The sequence below is a fragment of the Rhinoraja longicauda genome, chromosome 12, assembly GCF_053455715.1.
Source record: "Rhinoraja longicauda isolate Sanriku21f chromosome 12, sRhiLon1.1, whole genome shotgun sequence".
Taxonomy (NCBI): Eukaryota; Metazoa; Chordata; class Chondrichthyes; order Rajiformes; family Arhynchobatidae; genus Rhinoraja; species Rhinoraja longicauda.
In genome coordinates this window covers 25,555,538-25,579,261 of record NC_135964.1, presented here as the reverse complement: position 1 = coordinate 25,579,261, position 23,724 = coordinate 25,555,538, and the positions used below count along the sequence as shown (strand labels likewise).

The window sequence follows — 23,724 nt, the reverse complement described above, 5'->3', positions numbered from 1 at the left end:
ATGGGCCCCAGCTATGCCTGCCTCTTTGTAGGGTACGTCGAACAATCCCTGTTCCAGACATACACTGGCCCAACCCCTGAACTCTACCTCCACTACATTGACGACTGCATTGGTGCTACCTCCTGCACCCATGCGGAACTCACTGACTTCATCAAATTCACCGCTAATTTCTATCCCCACTCAAATTCACTTGGACCATCTTCCTACTGTTTCTAGATCTCACCGTCTCCATCACAGGAAACCGATTATTGACCGACATCTACTACAAACCTACTGACTCCCATAGCTATCCTGACACTTCTTCCCACTCTACTTCCTGTAAATACTCTATCCCCCACTGCCAATTCCTCCGTCTACTCCGCATCTGCGCCCAGGATGAGGTATTCCATACCAGGGTATCAGAGATGTCCTCATTCTTTAGCAAACGGGGCTTCCCTCTTCCATTATACCCATTCGTAACAAGGACAGAGACCCTCTTGTCCTCACCTTCCACCCCATCAGCCGTCGCATACAGCATAAAATCCTCCAACATTTTCATCACCTCCAACGGGATCCCACTACTGGCTACATCTTCCCATTTCCACCCCTTTCTTTCATCTCCGCACAGACCGTTCCCTCCGAAACTCCCTGGTCAACTTGTCCTGTCCCACCCAAACCACCCGCTCCCCAGGTACTTTCCCCTGCAACCGCAGGAGATGCAACACCTGTCCCTTTACCTCCCCCCTCAACTCCATCCAAGGACCCAACAGTCTTTCCAGGTGGCAGAGGTTCACTTGCACCTCCTCCAACCTCATCTACTGTATCCGCTGTTCCAGGTATCAACTTCTGTACATCGGTGAGACCAAGCACAGGCTCAGCGATCGTTTCGCTGAACACCTCCTCTCAGTCCGTCTTAACCTACCTGATTGCTCGATGGCTCAGCACTACAACTCCCCCTCCCATTCCCAATCTGACTTTTCTGTCTTGGGCCTCCTCCATTGACAGAGTGAGGCCCAGCGCAAATTGGAGGAACAGCACCTCATATTTCGCGTGGGTAGTTTACACCCCAGCGTTATGAACATTGACTTCTCTAAATTCAGATAGCCCTTGCTTTCTCTCTCCATCCTCTCCCCTTCCCAGTTCTCCCACTTGTCTTACTGTCTCCGACTACATTCTATCTTTGTCCTGCCCCCGCCCCTGACATCAGTCTGAAGAAAGGTCTCGAACCGAAACATCACCCATTCCTTCTCTCTAGAGATGCTGCCTGACCCGCTGAGTTACTCCAGCTTTTTGTGTCTACCCACGCCACTTGGTGGTTTACAACAACCAATTGACCCACAGGCATAACTTTGGGATATGCAAGAAAACTGACACCAAATATACATACTCCACTCAATTCAAGTTCATAAACATGTTATAGGAGCAGAATTAGGCCATTCTGGCCCATCAAGTCTAAGCCGCCATTCAATCATGGCTGATCTATCTTTCCCTCTCAACCCCATTCTCCTGCCTTCTCCCCATAACTTCTGACACCCTTACGAATCAAGAATCTGTCAATCTCGGCTTTAAAAATATGGGGTCAAACCTGGATCTTTGGAGTTGTGAGACTGTACAATAATTCTTGCACCCAAAAGACAGAATCTTAAATGAAAGAAGACACAAAGTGCTGGAGTATCTCAGTGGGTCAAGCCGCATCTCTGCAGAACATGGATAGGTGATATTTTGGGTCATAAGATCAATAGAATACAGCACCTGAAACTATACAGTGCAGTGTTACATGGAGAAGTATGACAATGCTCTTTTAGGCATCTCATAATTTAAGATCAGAATTTTTACAGGACTGCAAACAAAATTTGGGGACCCAAAATGCTGTCTTAACATCATAAAAAAATTGGTACAGCAATTTCAAGGCTCAAGTCTACTGGTCCTGAATTTATCAACTGGTGAAAAGCCTCTCTCTGATAATCCCATCAATTTCCCATCATACCTAAAAATAAACTTTCACTTCTCCGTTTCATGGTTTCATGAAATGCAACCCTATTTGTAGAATTTCCCGAATTTCAGAATAAAGCTATGTGCATTATCTGCACCACTCCCTTTGAGGTGGTGCACGGTCTAAATGTAGTATTCCAGGCATGATCTAAAACATACTATAACCTGGCCCTCTCCTCTCCCTCTCCCCTCCTTGTATTGTAGTCCTCTAAACACAGATAAGGATTCCTTTAGATATTTTTTTGTACTCAACTAAAACATTTTTAATGAATCTGTGTTATGAAAACTGAAGTCTGTTTGAACCTCCATGGTTATTAGCTTTATAACAATTTACTCAGAATTCTGGTCTACCTCTTTTGTTTTTTCCATGTGTCTGGCCTTGTACCTGCCTCCACTTTTACCTGATCATTAAATCTACTTTCTGTAACATGGAACCTTATTGGGTGCAATTTTATTTCCTAGTTTCAATATCACACACTACCTTGAGATTATATGCAACTTTTTATTGCAACAGGTTTCCTGCAAAGTTTGCTCAATAAGAGGAAGCTGCATAAGGCTGTAATCAGCTTTCCGGATATAGCTGAAAATGGTATAGTTAGTGATTGGTTTGACAGCAGTGATGGGCTATCAGAGTAATGCTGTACTTGAGAAACAAATCTTTAATTTGTGTGCTTTTCGGGATGATTGGCAAGCCCACAATTGCCCAATGATGTTCTTATTTCTAAGCAAATTTCAAATGATGAATATTGATGTCAAAATTATAAAGCAGAAACTTACAAACAATATATTTGCATTTGTTGCAAATGAAAGAGAAGCTATCCAGGTGAATAACAAGTGTTTGTACTGATAATATGGTTTAGATAAAAAGCACAGAAAATAGGTGCAGGAGTAGGCCATTCAGCCCTTCGATCCAACACCGCCATTCAAGATGATCATGGGGTCCAAAATCAGTACCCCATTCCGGCTTTTTCCGATAGAGGACTGAATTTGATTCTGACCAGCTCGGCTGACATGTTTCAAGATATTGTGTGTAGGAAGGAACTACAGATGCTGGTTTATACCAAAGATGGACACCAAAATGTTGGAGTAACTCAGTGGATCAGGTAGCATCTCTGGAGAAAATGGATAGGTGACATTTTTCTGGTCAGAACTCTTCTTCAGACTGAAAATATGTGGTGGGGGGAGAGGGGGATATGATGGAGGCGAGAAAAGGTCAGAACAAATCAGGAATGGCAACAGATGACCTCAGGAAGGGTGGAGCCCATAATGGCCCATTTTTGACTGGGGAAGATGTGATAATAAGATGGATACAAGGATGCGAACAGTGGAACTGGTAAGATGACTAGGGTGGGGGAAGGGGGGGGGGGATGAGAGGGGAGGGAATGCAGGAGTTACTTGAAATAGAAATCAACATATATCATATATCATATCATATATATACAGCCGGAAACAGGCCTTTTCGGCCCACCAAGTCCGTGCCGCCCAGCGATCCCCGCACATTAACACTATCCTACACCCACTAGGGACAATTTTTACATTTACCCAGCCAATTAACCTACATACCTGCACGTCTTTGGAGTGTGGGAGGAAACTGAAGATCTCGGAGAAAACCCACGCAGGTCACGGGGAGAACGTACAAACTCCTTACAGTGCAGCACCCGTAGTCAGGATCGAACCTGAGTCTCCGGCGCTGCATTCGCTGTAAAGCAGCAACTCTACCGCTGCGCTACCGTGCCGCCCATTCATACTGCTGGGTTGTAAGCTGTCCATCTTCTGTTTCAAGATATTGACAGGTATAACCTGTGGAGATTGCAATCAGGAGATTGCAACCTTATTTCTTATGGATGGAAATGCAGTGCAAAACCTCTGGTGCACATTAACCCCTACAATTACAATGGGCAGGTTTTGAAATATGCCTTTTAAAAATCATATTTTGAGAAAAAGAGGAATGGCACGTTAAGTTTTTAACGTAATCATTATAATATCATTGCTGCAACTATATTTTGTAATGCAATACAAAATGATGCTGAAGAGTATCATCTAAATTTAGCAATGCCGTGTCAGTATATTTTATGGTTAAATATAGGCATGTGTTTTGACAAGAAATGAACAAGCAGATAGACTATTGCAAACAACTGTTTAAAATTATATACCTGATATAATGAAAGATTGTTTGACTTCACACTGTTTCTAGCATTTTAGCATTTGCCAACATCATTAACAACTTTCATTTATCATTTTTACTTTACAAAATGTTTTCATCATTGTATTGGACAAACTAATGTTATCTTTGTATCTTGTATTTTTAAAAATTCTCTTTGTTGCTATCAATGCTTTCTGTTGCCGAGTTTAGTTGATAACTGGACCAAGTGGACATGTTGGGCCCAAACCTCTCCTTCATTGGTGCAGTACCCTCTCCTCTCCCCACTTCCCACTCCCCCCTCCCCCCTCCCCCGCCCCTTCCCTCGCCCCTCCCCTCGCCCCTCCCCTCCCCTTTCCCCTTCCCCTCCCCTTCCCCTCCTCCTCCTCCTTCCCCTCCCCTTCCCCTCCCCCCTTCCCCTCCCCCCTTCCCCTCCCCCTTCCCCTCCCCCTTCCCCTCCCCCTTCCCCTCCCCCTTCCCCTCCCCCTTCCCCTCCCCCTTCCCCTCCCCCTTCCCCTCCCCCTTCCCCTCCCCCTTCCCCTCCCCTTCCCCTCCCCCTTCCCCTCCCCCTTCCATTCCCCATCCCTCCCCTCCCCATCCCTCCCCTCCCCATCCCTCCCCACCCCATCCCTCCTCACCCCATCCCTCCCCACCCCCTTCTCCCCACCCCCTTCTCCCCACCCCCTTCTCCCCACCCCCTTCTCCCCACCCCCTTCTCCCCACCCCCTTCTCCCCACCCCCTTCTCCCCACCCCCTTCTCCCCACCCCCTTCTCCCCACCCCCTTCTCCCCACCCCCTTCTCCCCACCCCCTTTCCCCCCCTTCTCCCCCCCTTCTCCCCCCTCCTCCCCCTTCTCCCCCCGCCCCCTTCCCCTCCCCCTCCCCCTCCCCTCCCCCTCCCCTTCCCCTCCCCCTTTCCCTCCCCCTTTCCCTCCCCCTTTCCCTCCCCCTTTCCCTCCCCCTTTCCCTCCCCCTTTCCCTCCCCCTTTCCCTCCCCCTTTCCCTCCCCCTTTCCCTCCCGCTTTCCCTCCCCTTCCCCTTCCCCTCCCATTTCCCCTTCCCCATTCCTCATCCCTCCCCTTCCCCATCCCTCCCCACCCCCTTCTCCCCACCCCCTTCTCCCCACCCCCTTCTCCCCACCCCCTTCTCCCCACCCCCTTCTCCCCACCCCCTTCTCCCCACCCCCTTCTCCCCTCCCCCTTCTCCCCTCCCCCTTCTCCCCACCTTCTCCCCCCTTCTCCCCATTTCCCCCCCTTTTCCCCCCCTTTCCCCCCCTTCTCCCCTCTTCTCCCCTCTTCTCCCCCCCTCTTCTCCCCCCCTCTTCTCCCCCCCTCTTCTCCCCCCCTCTTCTCCCCCCCTCTTCTCCCCCCCTCTTCTCCCCCCCTCTTCTCCCCCCTTCTCTCCCCCCTTCTCTCCCCCCTTCTCTCCCCCCTTCTCTCCCCCCTTCTCTCCCCCCTTCTCTCCCCCCTTCTCTCCCCCCTTCTCTCCCCCCTTCTCTCCCCCCTTCTCTCCCCCCTTCTCTCCCCCCTTCTCTCCCCCCTTCTCTCCCCCCTTCTCTCCCCCCTTCTCTCCCCCCTTCTCTCCCCCCTTCTCTCCCCCCTTCTCTCCCCCCTTCTCTCCCCCCTTCTCTCCCCCCTTCTCTCCCCCCTTCTCTCCCCCCTTCTCTCCCCCCTTCTCTCCCCCCTTCTCTCCCCCCTTCTCTCCCCCCTTCTCTCCCCCCTTCTCTCCCCCCTCTCCCCCCTCCTCTCCCCCTCCTCTCCCCCTCCTCTCCCCCTCCTCTCCCCCTCCTCTCCCCCTCCTCTCCCCCCTTCTCTCCCCCCTTCTCTCCCCCCTTCTCTCCCCCCCTTCTCTCCCCCCCTTCTCTCCCCCCCTTCTCTCCCCCCCTTCTCTCCCCCCCTTCTCTCCCCCCCTTCTCTCCCCCCCTTCTCTCCCCCTTCTCTCCCCCCACCTTCTTCCCCTCCCCCATTCCCCTCCCCCCCTTCAACCCAACAAGTCTACTCCACCATTCAATCATTACTTGTCTATTTCTTCCTCTCAACCCCCTTCTCTCCATAACCATTAACGCCCTTCCGAATCTATTAATCTCTGCCTTAAAAATACCCAATGTAATGGCCTCCTCAGCTGTCCGTGACAGTGAATTCCACAGATTCACCACCATCTGGTAAATAAATTCTTCCTCATCTCATGTAGAAGGTTTTGTGGCGGGTCGAGCCACTTTGGATATCGAACTTTCGTTTGTTGGCCTCAAACTCTCGTGTGGACCGGGCGTGATCTGGGCCGACCAATCACGCGGTCGGGGGGGGGTGGGCGGCGTGTGCCAGGAGAACAAAGGATTTGGCGGTTGGGATTTAAACTCGTGCACGCGCGGGTGAGCAATGGAACTGTATTCGGTCAATGATTAAACAGAGTGTTTACACAACGTGTGGACCTCTACTGTGGTGACCCCAACGATCCAAAACGGCCTGCTTTGGATTGTACCATGTCTGCAGCTGACAACCCAGACCAGCAGCACACAGTTTCAATCAAAGATACTAGAGGAAGAAGATAGACCACTACACCCTAAAAACCGTGGTATGTCATGGCGCCATTTTAGTAGGCAGAAAAATAACAAAAATTTGTGAATTGATAGATGAGATATATTCTGCATATTTATGGTATCATCACACATACTGTTCCCCCAAAACACTGATTAAACTGCGAGAGGCATAGCGAACGGCAGGTTTTGCATATTAAAATGGCGGATATTACGCTCCTTTGCGTACTACACCTCAGTATAGGCGATTTCAACGGAGTGGTCCATCTTGTTCCTCTAGTATCTTTGGTTTCAATCAAACTGCCCACTTTCTGGACATCACAGCCCCACGTGTGGTTTCAACTGGCTGAGGCCCAGTTCCACATTCGACAGATCATCGCCAATGCCACCAAATATTACTACGTGGTCAGTGCGCTGGACCAGGACACCGCCGGGCGCATATTCGATTACTTTCGCCAGCCACAAGCTTACGGCAAGTACAAGGGCCTCAAAACGCTCCTCATGCGCACTTTTGGTCTCAGCCGCCGCAACATGGCAGCCAAACTCCTGCACATGGAGGCCTAGGTGACCGCAAGCCATCCATGCTTATGGATGAAATGTTTGCCTTGATGGACGGATACAAAACCTGTTCGAACAGGTGTTCCTCGAGTAGATGCCTGAGGACATTCGCCTGCTCCTCGTGGATGACTATTTCATCGATCCCCGACGGCTGGCAGCCCATACGGACATGCTTTGGCAGGCGAAACAGCAGGGTGGCGCCACCATCAGCCAGGTGGCAGCGGTGCCTCGGCAGGTCAACCAGCCAGGCCCAGCCTTACACCAAAGGTGTGGCAGTGAAGCCGGCCACGAGCGACGCCGGCAAAGGTGAGTGGTGCTACTACCACCAAAGATGGGGTTCTGCGGCCCGTTGATGCCGATCATCCTGCATGCATTCCGGGAGACGCCTCGGCCAGCGGCCACTACAGCCGGCCAGAAGCATCACTTCCTCTACACCTGGGATCATCATTCGGGGTGACGTTTTCTTGTGGACACGGGAGCAGAGGTCAGTGTTTTGCCCCCATTGGGGGCTGTCACTCGTTCCGGAAAGAGGGATACTTCTCTGGCTGCTGCCAACGGCAGCAACATCAAGACATACGGGGTCTGCACGATCCCGCTCAACTTCAACTCCTGTCACTTCTAGTGGCCCTTTACTATCGCCAACGTCTCCCAATCGCTGCTGGGCACCAATTTCCTCCGGGCGCAATTCCTGCCAGTCGACTTGAAGGGACAACGTCTCGTCAATTCTGAGACATTCCAATCGATCGCCTTCCGCCACACCGAATTGACTGCGCCACATCTCGGCTCGGTGACCTGCTCCGACGAGTACGCCGGGATCTTGTCCAATTTCCCCACCATTATAACGCCCCAGTTCACAACGGCCAGCCCCAAGCATGAGGTGAAGCACAATGTCCCCACCACCGGACCGCCACTCCATGCACACGCACGCAGGCTTCCCCCCCCCGACAAGCTCCAACTGGCCAAAGACGAGTTCTGCAAGATGGAGGAAATGGGCATAGTGCGCTGCTCGGACAGCTCATGGGCATCTCCGCTTCACATGGTCCCCAAAGCGTCTGGGGGCTGGAGACCCTGTGGGGACTACCGCCGTCTCAATGACGTCACAACGGCCGACCGGTACCCTGTCCCTCAAATCCAGGAGTTCACGGCCAATCAGGACGGCGCCAAGGTTTTTTCCAAAATCGACCTTATACGTGGCTACCATCAGATTCTGGTCCACCCGGACGACATCCCAAGACAGCTCATCACCCAGTTCGGGCTCTTTGAGTTCCTACGGATGCCTTTCGGCCTGAAGAACGCTGACCAGGCTTTCCAACGGCTCATGGACATGGTGGGCCGCAGGCTAGACTTCGTGTTCATCTACTTCGACGACATCCTCGTTGCCAGCCGCTCTCACCAGGAACATTGCGCACACCTCCGGCTGCTCTGCCAGCGGCTCAATGAGCATGGCATGGCCATCAACCTTGCCAAGTGTCAGTTTGGCCTCCCTTCCATCAGCTTCCTCGGCCACCACATCAACCAGCACGGTGCGGTCCCGCACCTGACCAAGGAGGAGGCCATTCGCAAGTTTCCATACCCTCCATGGTGAAGAGACTCCAAGACTTTGTCGGCATGGTCAATTTCTATCACCGTTTCGTGCCAGCAGCCGCCAGGATCATGCAACTGCTGTTCAAGGCCCTGGCCAACAAGCCAAAAGAGCTCGTTTGGAACATCGCAGCCACGTCCGTGTTCAACAACGCCAAAGAGGCGCTGGCAAAGGCGACGATGTTGGTACATCCGTGGGCCAATGCGCCTACAGCTCTTACTGTTGATGCATCTGGCACAGCCGTGGGTGGAGTGCTGGAATAATTGATCAATGGAAGCTGGCATCCTTTCGCCTTTTTCAGTCGTCACCTGAGACCCCCGAGCAGAAATGTAACGCTTTTGACTGGGAGCTCCTCGCACTCTACCTGGTCATCCGGCATTTCCGCTACTTCCTTGAGGGCAGGGATTTCACAGCTTTCACCGATCACAAGCCACTCAGGTTTGCCTTTGCCAAGGTGTCTGATCCCTGGTCATCCTGGCAGCAGCGTCACTTGGCCTACATCTCAGAGTCCACAACTTGCATCCAACACATTGCAGGCAAGTGCAACCGGGTCGCAGATGCATTGTCCCGCACCGCCTTCCACGCTTTGGCCCCAGGTGTCGACTACACGGCCGTGGCAGCTGCCCAGCGAGAGGATGAGGTGATGCTCGCCTACCGCACCACCGTCTCAGACCTGCTGTTGGAGGATGTGCGATTCAGGCCCGCTGACACCACGCTCCCTTGTGACGTGTCTACCGGACTGCCAAGACCCATCATCCCCGCAGCCTGGCGCTGCCGGATTTTCGACAAGGTTCATGGTTTGGCTCACCCTTCCATCCGGGCAACAATGGCTCTGGTGGCGGCCAGGTTCATGTGGCACGGGTTGCATAAACAGTTCGGCAACTGGGACAGAGCGTGCATCCCCTGTCAAACTTCAAAGATTCAGTGACACATCAAGGCGCTGCTGCAGAATTTCGCCCTGCCACACCAGCGTTTCGACCACATCCACGTCGACATCGTTGGACCGTTGCCGCCATCCAGAGGTGTTACCCACCTTTTCACCATCGTGGACCATTTCACGAGATGGTCGGAAGCCGTCCGGCTCTAGGATACCTAGAAATGTGTCCTCACTTGCCCTCACTGCCCACTGGATCGCCCGCTTTGGTGTGCTGGTGGACATCGACAGAGGTGCGCAGTTCATCTCCCAGTTGTGATCAGCAATGGCCCGGCTGCTTGGCGCTCAACTGAACCACATTACGGCCTACGGCAAATGGCCTAGTGGAGTGTTTTCACCGGCACCTGAAGGCATCCCTGAAGGCACGGCTCACGGGCCCGGTCTGGATGAACAACTTGCCTTGGGTTCTCCTGGCGATACGCACTGCCCCGAAGGAGGATCTGGCAATTTCCTCGGTCGAGCTGGTGTACGGCACCCCGCTTACGGTTCCAGGGGACTTCATCCCAGCAGCACGTGGACATCAGGAACCGGCCATGACCATGCTGACGTGCCTCCGTGAGAAGGCACGCTCTCTCCAGTCCCAACGTCCCGCCACGAATTCACCACCTCTACAGTATGTCCCACCCCCCCTCCAGGACTGCCAGTATGTCTTCCTTCAATGCAATTCCCACCATACGCCACTGCAAAGGCCTTATGAGGGACCCTTCCAGGTACTGCAACACGGCTCCACGACTTTTGTCATCAACATGGGCCGCAGGCACGAGACTGTCTTCGTGAACCGTCTTAAGCCAGCACACTTGGACATTGACCAACCAGTGCAGGTGGCACAACCCCGCACAGAGGGCATCCACCATCACGACCGCACCCGCCCTCAACTCTGCCAGCTGCCACCCTGAACACAGGAGACGCATATACGCGATCCGGCTGCCTCATTCGTCAGCCTAACCGCCTCCATTACTCCGGTTCTGGGGGGGGGGGGTCATGTGGCGGGCTGAGCCACTTTGGTATTAAACCTTTATTTGACAGGCTCAAACTCTCGCGGGGACCGGGCGTGATCTGGGCCGACCAATCTCGCGGTCGGGTGGGGGGGGGGACGGACCATCTTGTGCCAGGAGAACAAAGGATTTGGCCGTTGGGATTTGAACTCGGGCACGTGCGGGTGAGCGACGGAGCTGTATTCGGTTAATGATTAAAGAGTGTTTAACAACGTGCGGACCTCTACAGTATATCATTTTACTCGGAGGCTGCGCCCTCTGGTCCTAGACTGTCCCATTCCTGGAAACTCCCTTTCCACATAGACTCTGTCTACCAGTATAATCTAATGGAAGGTTACCAAAACAGGGTGATCTTCCATTAGAAAATAATGATTTTTAACCATTCCCACTGATATTTTTATGCTCAAGTCAAAGTATAAAGAACACCAACATAAAATGTTGGTGACGTCTCCTAGCACCAGTCAATAGACTTCATTTAATAGTGCAAATACTTACCTTCCTGTTATTTAATAGTGTAAATACTTACCTTCTGATTCTGAAAACGGGAGTAATAACAATCCAATTTGCAGTCAGAATGCAATGTAATCAGAATGAAAAATAATGCAGCTATTGGAAGTATGAAATAAAAATATAATGCTGGTATTGCTCAATGGGCCAAGCACCATCAATGGAGAGAAGTATAAAGCTGACATTTCAGGTCAATTACCTTTGGTGGAGACTCGGTCGGGGATAGAATGGAGTGAGTGTTGTGTTGAGAAATGGGCTGATTTTGCTGGGTGCGTGGTTAGGCAAGAGATGGGGTTGTTAGAGAGATGAAAGATCATTGATCTGAAACATGAATTCTGTTTCTCTCTCCACAGATGCTGTCTGACCTGCTGTGTATTTCCAGCTTTTTCAGTTATGAATCCAAGTCTGCTGATGATACATTGCTAGGTAGGAAAGTGAGCTGCCAGGGTAAGGCCAGTAATTGGATATAGACAGATACTGTAGTGGGCAGGTGGGGTAAATGGACTTGGATGTGGCAAAGATGTTTAATTGAAGTTAAGCACTTTGATAGGAAGAAAAGGAAAAATTATTTTTTAAACTATAAGAAACTAGTAAATGTTGGTGTTAAGTGAGATCTTGAGTACTGCTTCATGAGATGCAGCACGCAAAAACTAGTTTAAGCAAACTAGTATGAAAGTAAATGGTATGTTAGTCTTTGTTGCATTGAGCTGAAGTACGAAAGTAATGGCATTCTGCTGAGACTGGATATGCTCAGTACTGCATTCAAACAAACTACTGTTATGTTTTAATGTAAAGGTAAAAAAGCAAATCTGCCTGAAAAAGATTTTTGTATGGTTTCTGTCAAAACCCTAGACTGCACAATAATTCTTGTAACATCAGTACCTTCCACTGAGAGAACAAATTATTTTGAGTCATAATCATACAGCACGGAAACAGGCCCTTTGGCCCAACTCATCATTGCTGGCCAAGATGGCCCACATCCCACTAAGCCTATCCTATCCATGTATCAGTCCAGGTGCTTTTTAAATGCTGTTATAACACCTGCCTCAACTACCTCCTCTGGCAGCTCGTTCCATATGCCAACCATCCTCTTCTCTGCCTTTTATCTTTTCAGCTTCATTTCCTAACTTATTTCACTATTCATTGTGCTTCCTTCTGTTTTTCTCCTCTGGGTGTAAAGTAATAGGGGAATTTGATTCTCCTACCCTGGGTATTTGTATGGAATAACATATTATTAACACTGCTTATGTATTGTGGAGATTGCAATTTTAAAGTTATTCCTGACCAATTGTATTCAAAATTGGCTAGTTAGCAGACAAAATGCGAGATTAGTGTGCAATGCAGATATTTACATGTATTAATGTATTGATGTATCAGAATGGTAGATGTCAGAAGAAAATCGATGTGGTCATGGGGATGGTCTACTTAGAAATGCAGCATGGAACCAACCCCTTCAGCCACCACTAGTTCTATGTTATTCCACTTTTGCATCCATTCCCTAAACACTAGAGTCAATTCACAGAGGCCAATTAACCTACAAACCCGCACGCCTTTGAGATGTGCAGGGAAACCGGAGCACCCGGATGAAACCCAGGCAGTCACAGAGTGAACGTGCAAACTCCACACAAACAGGATCCAAGGTCAGTATCCTACTAGGGTGTCTGGTGCTGTGAGGCAGCAGCTCTACCAGCTGCGCCACCAAGTGCCTGGAAGTGGCAGGATAAAAATGATGGGTGTCTGGGGTAGAGGTTGATGTGTGGTGTGGCAGCTTGGGTGTGTTAGAGGGGCAAAATAATGTTGATGTGGGTTGAGGCTGTGTGGGAACAATCAGCGGGCATGGTGGCGCAGCAGTAGAGTTGATGCCTTGCACAGCCAGAGACCAAAGTTCAATCCTGACTACAGGCGCTGTCTGTACAGAGTTTGCACGTTTTCCCTGTGACCGTGTGAGTTTTCTCCGGGTGCTCCGGTTTCCTCCTATAGTCCAAAGAAGTGCAGGTTTGTAATTAATTGGCATTGGTTAAAATTGTAAATTGTCCCTAGTGTGTACGTAATCTGTGCTAGTGTAATGGGAATCGCTGGTCGGCACGGACTCGGTGAGCCGAAGGGCCTGTTTTCGCACAGTATCTCTAAACTAAACTAAATCAACGATAGTAGAAATTTAATGAAGGCATGTACCTGGAAAAAAATGGATGCCCTGTACTTTGTGGGTGTCCCAAATTGAGTGGCACCCTTTGATACTGAGGCAATCCTTGATTATCCAGTTGACCCACTTTAGTGGTCTTGTTCTCCATGTGCAGGAGAATTTTGCATAAATGATATCAAACAAAGTCTGTATGGGAACCTCCATGCACTAATGCATTGCATACATGAAGGTTCAGTGGCTATATTTGCTCTGATATGAAAGTGTCTCTCCGAGCCTGATAATTTGAGTAGTCCTGATTTATATAAAACAAAGCAGGACAATTTTCTCAAATCAACAAACCTAGACTAACCTGTTTTTTTTCAAAATATTTATATTTTTTCTTTACCTAGATTCATTATGGTGCCATTTTTTTGGTAAGTAGTTCAGTTGATGATTACAGGAAATAATAAATGATACAACGATATTGGACCGTAAGCCATGGCAAAGAGTGATTCGGAAGTGCTCAACTTATGGTAGATGGAATATTAAAGATCAAATAGGGCCATTAAGGGATTCAATTCCTCGGGATTAAGAAAGACCATTCATTCAGAGATTATTTTTTCAGAAATGTCTCTTATAATGAAGACTTTGGACACATTCCAGTTTTGACACAAAAATTTGTGGTCAGTTTGGATAAGAGTGAAACACCTGCTGTTAGGGAACTTGACGATCTACTGAATTATGATTTTTGCATTGCAGATATTGTCCACGGTTGCATTAAATACTGATTAAGCCACAGGAGATTGGCAAGGTGCAAAATGAATATTTTTCTTCTGTATTTACTGTGAAGAAAGACATGGATGGTAGGAAACTCAAACAAGGTGATAGTGATGTCTCGGAGCGAGCCAAGGGGGAGATGCTAAAAGCATGAAAACACGTAACGGTAGCTGGATCTCTAGGACTTGATCAACTGTGTGCTTGGACATTGTGGGAAGTTAGGGAAGAAATTAAAGGCCCTGGCAGAGATATCTGTTTTCATCAATAGCCATAGATGAGATGATAGTAGACTGGAGAGCAGCTAATTTAAAAGACACTTGGAATGTTACATGGATAGGACATTTGGAAGGATATAGGTCAGCCACAGGCAAGTGGGACTAACTTGGTTAATCAATTTAGTTGGGGATGAATTGGGCTGAAGGGCCTGTTTCTGTGCTGTAAGCTCTATGACTCTAACGAATGTTTGCATTTTTTATAATATTTGGATTTTATCTCTCTGAATTTTGTTCATGTTTCCTCTCGCTGTTATAAAGCATAGATAATCTGAGGGGGAAAGAAGTGTAGAGAATGCCTTCAGTGGAAACAAGCATTCTTTGACATCAGTGTAACACTGTGGGAAACAATGGTCTAAGTTGAGTGACAGCTCAAAAAACTTACTCTGATTAGTTTGGCGAATTAATAATTCAACATAATTGATTCAAATTGAATTGTGAAACTTGACATAATTTAGATTTATCTAACAGATTTTGAATTCCGTAGTGCAATTAACATAGTGCCACAACAATTTTTAGAATCATATAGTTCTTACTTGCTCTCCTTCCGTTTTCTGAAATAAAGTACTTTCCTTGATTAATGGAGCACAATCAATCATTCTGTTCTCACTAGAACTCATTAATTTACAAAGTACTGGAGTAACTCGGTGGCAGCATCTAGGGAGGGAATAGAGAGGCAATATTTCAATGTGAAGAAAGGTCCCAACCCGAAGCGTCCCTTGTCCACTCCCTCCCCTGATCCATCTACCTGTTGAGTTATTCTAGCACTTTGCATTGTACTCAGCATTACTGCATCTGTAGTTACGTGTTTCGAACTCTTTATTATTGATGAACAGAAGGGGTTTTACAAGGGTTGTTGTTCCTTTCTACTCTGGTTTTCCAATCAGAAATGCTTTGGTTTCCATTGTAATCGTAATGTAGATATTTAGTTAAATTGTAATTCAATTTTTGTTAGCTTGAAGTTGATTCAAGCCAATATTGCCTCTAGGTTTTGGCAGTCTTGGGACAGATTTCCAAAATGTTTAGGCATTAAAATGTGTGAGATCTGTTGGATGACTGAATTATCATTTAATACTATTTTTTATTGCTAAAATATAAGATTAGGAGAATTACTGTTTAATGCTGAAACTTTTTTTTGCACCTTTATGGCAATCAATGGTACTTTGCTCACAGGAGTCTATACTTGCTACCTGTTTTACTCAGCACATTTTGATAATTATTCTCATTGCAGGAAGAAAAGAATTTATCCAAAGATTAAAACTTGAGGCAAAATTGAATGTACATGATGGTTGTGTGAGTATATGCATATATACATTTAAAAAAAAATAATGGTCCACCATTGATTTTCTGGCAACTGGTGGTCTGGACAAAATTACGAGAGCACACTTGAAATTCCCCGGAAAATGTGGTGCCTAGGCCAGATGAGGTGGCCGATCTCGATCTTACCGGGGTTTTCACGTCGACCAGCAGTAGAATTTACCCCTGCGGCTGGGGTTCTGGAACTCCGGCCCATTCCCATAGCCGACTTCTGAGGCCGACTTTGTTGGCCGATATCTCAGCTGCCAAGGTGGACCGTTTCAGTACCGTTGGACTCCACAGAGGCCGTGACCTCTGTTGGTCTGGCAAAACGGATAATCCAGAAAGCCTCTGGAGCCAAGCATGCTGGAAAAGTGGTGGTGGCCCTGTATGTTTTAGCAATGATCAAAGAAAATTGTGCCTGGAAATCCACCCTCTGTCAGTGGTGATAAATCTGCTACATGGTCCATCAACATGTTGTGGTCTGCCCCTGGCATTCTCTCTATTGATATAAAAGGAATGGATTTGCAGAATACAATTTACTGAAATAACTTTGCAGAGTGTTCATTGTTACTGAATAATTTCTGTACAACAAAAAACAAAATGCTGGAAGGAACTCAGCAGGTCAGGCAGTATCTGTGGAGGGAACAGACAGGCGGCGTTTCAGGCCTTAAGAAGAGTCCAGACCCGAGACTTCCTCACAGAGGCTACCTGACCCACTAAGCTCCACCAAGATTTCATATTTTGTTCAGGGCTCCAAAATCTGCAGTTCTGTGTGTTTCTTGTGTTCTGTGCTACTTGTTTTACCCTGAACTGAAATCTAAAGCTCAGTAATCAAAATTTTAACTTTTGAGAATGAACTGCTTTCAGTTGTGCTAAAAGTATTTCCTATTCTACACATAACTTTCACCTTCATTATTGCTCAGGGCAGTATACATCTGATTATTAACTCTTTGCAATGGTAGAATTCCAAAGGAAAATGTTTTAGTGCATATCTTTCTCAAGCAGGACTAATCTACTCCATATGTCACACCTCGAATGCAGTATGACGTTGCAAGTGTACCTGCCCATTAAACAAGCTCTTCCTGATTTTTTTTTGTTGATTGAATGGTATTTTTGAAGGTCAGTATAATTTCTAGGTCAATCTATTCTGTGTTCATTATTCAGTCCCAAAGTAAGCACCACCCTTTGTTTCTTAAGTATATTCAGGAATTTGAAGTTAATTTGCAAATATCAATATATTTTCCAATAAAATTTCCTGCTAACCCATCAAAAATTCCCCTTTACGACGTTGCTCTATCCTTGTAATTTTTTCCTAAAAATAATTTAAGGCAATATTCCAGGTATTCCTTTTCTCTATTTATAATTTCATATTTAGAGTTTAGGGCGGCACAGTGGCGCAGCGGTAGAGTTGCTGTCTTACAGCACCAGAGACCCGGGTTAGATCCTAACTACAAGTGCTGTCTCTGTGGAGTTTGTCTGTTCTCACTGTTACCGCGTAGCTTTTTTCCGGGTTTCCTCCCAAGTCCCAAAGAAGTGCAGGTTTGCAGGTTGATTGGCTTTGGTAAATTGTCTTAGTGTGCAGGATAGAACGAATGGGTGATCAGTGGTCGGCGCGGACCCGGGCTGAAGGGCCTGTTTCCGCGCTGTATCTCTAAACTAAATTAAAATAAACTCCTTTTTAATGCTACCAGTCTAAGATTTAAAACACAACTCTTTATAACCATCTGTTCTCTAATATCAAGGATCATCTTGGCAGTTTCCTGGGATCCAGTGTCTTCTCGTGTAAGTGTGACCAGAACAACACACAGTATTCATGACAAAAGTTTAAGATTTGTGTAAATTGGATTAAGCAGAATACAATGGTTGAGCTACTATTTGAAAGGAAAAGAGATAGCAACTGAAGTGAACAGGGAAGAGTTGATGATGGGATGGAGATGACGATGATGAGAGGAAGAAGGTGTTTGGGGAAGGAAAAATATTAAGGGACATGTTTGGAGCGACTAGGGACTTATGTGTGGATGAAGAACAGGGGAACTAAATGAAGCAAGAAGTCCATTATCATCCCTTTTCCTTATTCCTCTGTGACATTCCCCCATTACGTTACACAGAGAAGAGAAAGTCAGAGGGAAGAAAAAGCCAGGGAGAAAAACAGAAGGAAGCACAAAGAATAGTGAAATAAGTTAGGAAGTGAAATTGAAAAGAGGATAAAAGGAGCAAAACAGATGAGGTGAAGACAAATAGCAAAATGAAGCTGAGAGACTATGTTTCTGATAGAAATCTGTATATATCAATTACAAAGCCACTTCATCATCGAGAAATGTGCTATCATTGGTTAGTCATTGGCAATTGACAATAACTAATGTTAGTCATTGTCAATCGTTCATGCTGAAAACACAATTTAAAATAACATTTCATTCTTTCTTTCTTGTTTCCTTATTTAGTATTAACTTTTGACTTTTTTTTCTACTTATTTTTGTTCACTTCTACCTTTTTTGATTTTGTTGCACATATATTGCTTACAAATATTTTCCTTTGCAGATGAGCAGTTGATAAATTGTTTACATGATTGGTAAACTGCAATTCTGAAATAGACAAGAATAGCCTTTAAATATTTTTGTTCTACATTTTCAACAGGTAAATACAATTTGCTGGAATGATACAGGAGAATATATTCTATCAGGATCTGATGACACCAACTTAGTGATAACTAATCCATATAGTAGAAAGGTAAATTTAATTTATAATATGTGTATAAATCTTATGGAAAATAAGTATCAAAGTGTAGTGAATTTAAAAAAAAGTAAATGTTAAGTTAATTTAATTTTGTTTGTTTGCTGGGAGAAACCTGTGTGTAAATGCCTTGGAAAGATAATTGAACTGCTAATTATGCTATCAAAGTGAGGCCAGACGCAAATTGGAGGAACAACACCTCATATTTCACTTGGGCAACTTACAACCCAGCAGTGTGAACGTTGATTTCTCTAATTTCAAGTAACTCCTGCATTCCCTCTCTCCCCCACCCCAGACCCCCTACCAGTCACACTGTTCACATCCTTGTATCCCTCTCGTTATCACACCTTCCCCAGCCAACAATGGGCCATTATGGGCTCCAGCCTTCCTGAAGTTATCTGTTGCTGGCCCTGACCCTGGCTTTTTCTCGCCTCCAATTTATTTTCTCCCCCCACCCCTACTTTCATTCTGAAGAAGGGTCCTGACCCAAAATGTTACATTTATCCTTTCTCCAGAGATGTTGCCTGACCCACTGAGTTACGCCATCATTTTGTGTCTATTTTTGCAAATTATGTGAGATCTGCAATGATAGGGGTGGCAACCTATTTTACTTCCCGTCTCTCCTTAACACTGTTTAGATGTGCCCTATTTTATTGTAGTTGATGCCCTTAATTACCTTTGTCTTCTGAAGATTATAGCACACCCCAGAATCCCAAGAGTGAGCATCATTATTAAAGATAACTGACATGTGGTATTCATTTTAACAAACACCGATTTCACTGAAGTTCATGCAGAGATAGTTGGATATTTTGCCAAATGGGCAGAACCTTTGTAAAATTTCCAAAATTACTTTCCTGTTGCCACTTTATTTTGCTACTGGATATTTTGAAATCAGTAGTTGATTTCATTGTCATACATCACGGCAACAGGCCCTTTGACCCAACTTGCTCATGCTCACCAAGATGCCCCATCTATGCGACACCTATTTGTCTGTGCTTGGCCCACATCCCTTTAAACCTTTCCTGTCCATGTGTCTTCAAATGCCTTTTAAATGTTATTTTTGAACCTACCTCAACTCCCTCCTCTGGCAGCTCATTTCATATACCCAGCACTCTCTAGGTGAAAAAGTTGCCCCACAGGTTCCGAGTAAATCTTTCCCCTCTCAGCTTAAACCTGTCCTCTCGTTCTTGATTCCCCAACCTTGGGTAGAAGACTCTGAGCATTCACCCTATCTATTCCTCTCATGATTTGTACACCTCTACATGATTAGCCCTCAGCCTCCTGCACTCCCAAAGAATGAGCCTAGCCTGCTCAACCTCTCCCTATAGTTCAGGTGCTCGAGTCTTGGTAACATCCTAGTAAATTTCATCGCAAAGGAAACAATATGACCAATTAAAGTTATAACTGTAGGTATTGTTAAGTTTCTTCCCATTGAAGAAATAAATAGGTGTGTGGAAGCTGTCCAATTTGGAGATATTTACCTGTTGTTCTTTAGCTCCAAGAATATTAATTGTTCATCGTGCTGCCCCATTGCAATTGTCTAAAATATATATTTTTGGGATTGTTACTTAATGGAAACCTGTGTCTTTATTTTGAAGATTTTTTTTTGTTTCAGATTCTTTCAACTATTCGTTCGGGTCATCGAGCAAACATTTTTAGTGCAAAATTTCTTCCACACACCAGTGACAAACAGATTATTTCCTGCTCAGGAGACGGTGTCATATTTTACACAAACACAGAGAGAGACGCTGAAGCAAATCAGCAGTGTCAGTTTAACTGTCACTATGGAACAGCTTATGAGGTAATGTAACAATGTTGTTCGTGATGCTAACATCATGGGTAAAGATTAACCACGCTAGAAAACTCTTTAATTCAGAAATTTTGGTTGCATGTAAGAGTTTAATGTAGCAACGTCAGTCATGATGCTGATATCATGGGTAAAGAATAACAAAGCTGGAAAACTTTAATTCAGAAGGTTTAGTTGTATACTAACTGCTGTGGACCCATTGGGTCCAAACCTCTCCTCCCCATTGGGTCCACCCTCCCCTCCCCCACCCCCCCTCCCCTCCACCCACTCCATCCCGCCTCAACCCCCCCCTTGTTTCCCTTCCCCCCCTCCCATTCACCCACTCCATCCCCCCTCAACCCCTCTTATGGCGATCTCAAAATGGCAACCCTCCCCCAACTGCGCATGCGCAGATCCGTCAGCCATCTTACCGTTGTGACACAAGATGAACACTTAAGTAAGTATTAGATCAAGGGGCCTCAACTGCGCAGGTGCGGACCTGTTGGGTTCCCATTGTGACATTGAACACGGAGGTATTACTGCGCAGGCGGGGCTGACGGGCAAGTCAAGTAGGAATGATTTATTAAAGTTCAAAAAGTGATTAATTAAAGTTTAAAAAGTGAATAACTTTAAAAATATAACAACCATTTGAACCGCAGGCGAGTAGGGTGGGCCGAAAATTGTTGCGATATCGTGTACCGTTTTGGCTGTATTTCAGGATCAAATATATTTACAAACAATCATACAAGATGACAGTTATATATATATATATATATAATTATTTTGTAATGCATCTAATCCTCCTGATTGCAATCCCATTTGAAACTGAAGATCTCTTGATCAGAAGTGATAAGAGCTCAAAAAAAGTAGTTAATGTCAACAACCAGGTATGCATTCATTATTGTCTTGCCCTTCTAACTTATTAACTTGGCTATCAGTGTAGTCTGAAAGCTTCGCGAAATACGGAATTTCTCTTGTCCATTCTTTTTCCGCTCGTTATCAAAACCATTAAGTGTTGCTCATCTATCAGTAGCACTTGAGGATGTCGGTATCATCTGATTTCATTTGCTGGGTCGTAAAAATAGATGGAGTGTACTGAATGTAGTATGTAGGGAAACTCGCTGGCATTCTGTGTTTCTTATATCAGTGGGGTGACACAGTGGCGCAGCAGGAGATTTGCTACTTTACAGCGCCAGAGACCCTGGTTCCATCCTGAATATGGGTGCTGTCTGTACGGAGTTTATACATTCTCCCTGTGACCGGCGGCATGGGTTTTCTCCGGGTTCTTTGGTTTCCTCCCACACTCCAAAGACATACAGGTATGTAGGTTAATTGACTTTGGTAAAATTGTAAATTGTCCCTAGTGTGTGGGATAGTGTTAGTGTACAGGGTGATCGCTGAATAGTGTGGACTCAGTGGGCTGAAGGGCCTGTTTTCACACTGTATCTTGAAAGCCTAATTAAATTTGAAAATCTCGGATGGTTCATAAATGTAATTTGACTTGTGATTCTATCTTGCATTAAAAGAGTAAGTATAACTTCCTGATGATTTTCCATCACGTACAAATGATAGTATGAACTAAAATTATTATATTAAATTAAAAATAATAAACCTTACTCAAATGACACCTACTGAATAACTTCACGGCTTTCAGGAAGCAGTTTATTCAAACCAGTTTAACGAAAAACAGTAAATGCAAAAAAACACTTAGCGTATCAGAATGCGCGAATTCTTATCCAATAGTTAATCTTTATAAATCCAGGTGGTTGAAATACATATTCTGTACATATTCTGTACTGTCAATTGAACAAATTAAGTAAAATTCCTGTCCATAAAAATTACTTCTGTCATGTTGAAAGCGGTTGTGTTGAAATAGTTAGATGTACTGTGATCTCAATGTCATTAATGGTAGTTGGATAGATATTCAACTAAAAGCACACTTGTTACCAATCTTTTTCTAAATCCATGTTGTAAAATGGTTGTTGCTGGTGAATTCTCTACTCATTCTTTGAGTTTGTATTACAAATAGAACCCAGTCTGTGTAATACATAAATTGCAAAGCATGGTTTATTCATATTATATATAATTGTACTGTTTCATTTCTATAACCGCTGTAAATCAAAGTTTCAGACTCCATCAGAAAGCTTCTAAAATTGCAATTCCCTCAAACTTAAATTTTGCTGAAGGAGCTCAAGTGGAAGTTATGCTTGTAAACATTTACCTAATTGTCACACTTTGGTTTAAAAAATTTATTTGCGAAAATGTAATTGTGATTTTGTTACTGGTATTTTGGAATAGCTTTCTCCCCACTTAAGTTTTTCAATACTAGTTTCCTTATCATTCCTGAGCAAATTACTTTTTTTGTTACATCACAGGTACAATTTTAGTATGATTAGCGTTAATTGGGTAGTATAAGAAAATAACTGCAGATGCTGGTACAAATCGAAGGTATTTATTCACAAAATGCTGGAGTAACTCAGCAGGTCAGGCAGCATCTCAGGAGAGAAGGAATGGGTGACGTTTCGGGTCGAGACCCTTCTTCAGACTGATGTCAGGGGGGCGGGACAAAGGAAGGATATAGGTGGAGACAGGAAGATAGAGGGAGATCTGGGAAGGGGAGGGGAAGAGAGGGACAGAGGAACTATCTAAAGTTGGAGACGTCGATGTTCATACCACTGGGCTGCAAGCTGCCCAGGCGAAATATGAGGTGCTGTTCCTCCAATTTCCGGTTGGCCTCACTATGGCACTGGAGGAGGCCCATGACAGAAAGCTCAGACGGGGAATGGGAGGGGGAGTTGAAGTGCTCGGCCACCGGGAGATCAGATTGGTTAACGCGGACCGAGCGCAGGTGTTGAGCGAAGCGATTATCGAGCCTGCGTTTGGTTTCGCCGATGTAAATAAGTTGACATCTGGAGCAGCGGATGCAATAGATGAGGTTGGAGGAGGTGCAGGTGAACCTCTGTCTCACCTGGAAAGACTGTTTGGGTCCTTGAATGGAGTTGAGGGGGGAGGTAAAGGAACAGGTGTTGCATCTCGTGCGGTTGCAGGGGAAAGTGCCCAGGGATGGGGTGGTTAATTGGGTGCTTGATTGATTGGTCAGTGTGGACATGTGCAGAAGTGCCTGTTTCCATGTTGGTAATGAATTGCAGTATAATGGTAACCAAACATTCAATATCCCACCTAATATTTGGTAATTACATTTTAGAAGTATGTTTTCAATTTTGTAGATGAAGGATACACCACTCTTTGTCAAGCTTAAAACAACACAACGAACCTTAAATGAGGGGCATCTGATAGGTCTTTAAATATCTATCATGTTTAGTTTAGAGATACAGCATGGAAACAGAATCCCTCTGACCCATTGAGTCCATGCCGACCATCGATCACCCATTCACACTAGGTCTATGTTTTCCTGCTTCCTCGTCCACTTTCTACATGCCAGGGGCAATTTACATAGGCCAATGAAGCTACAAACCCGCACATCTTTGCGATGTAGGAGGAAACCAGAACACCTGGAGG

The 23,724-nt window shown here is 45.8% G+C and overlaps 1 protein-coding gene across 6 annotated transcripts in view; it reads left to right on the top strand.

Annotated features, from left to right (window-relative positions):
* Positions 1-23,724, top strand: part of dcaf6 (ddb1 and cul4 associated factor 6) — a 100,427-nt gene that overhangs the window by 6,657 nt on the left and 70,046 nt on the right. For all 6 annotated transcript variants that reach the window (XM_078409233.1, XM_078409230.1, XM_078409229.1 and 3 more), the window contains exons 2-4: positions 15,622-15,683; positions 18,324-18,416; positions 20,035-20,220. In XM_078409233.1, the coding sequence (XP_078265359.1) occupies positions 15,622-15,683; positions 18,324-18,416; positions 20,035-20,220 (341 nt within the window). The remainder of the gene's footprint in view (positions 1-15,621; positions 15,684-18,323; positions 18,417-20,034; positions 20,221-23,724) is intronic.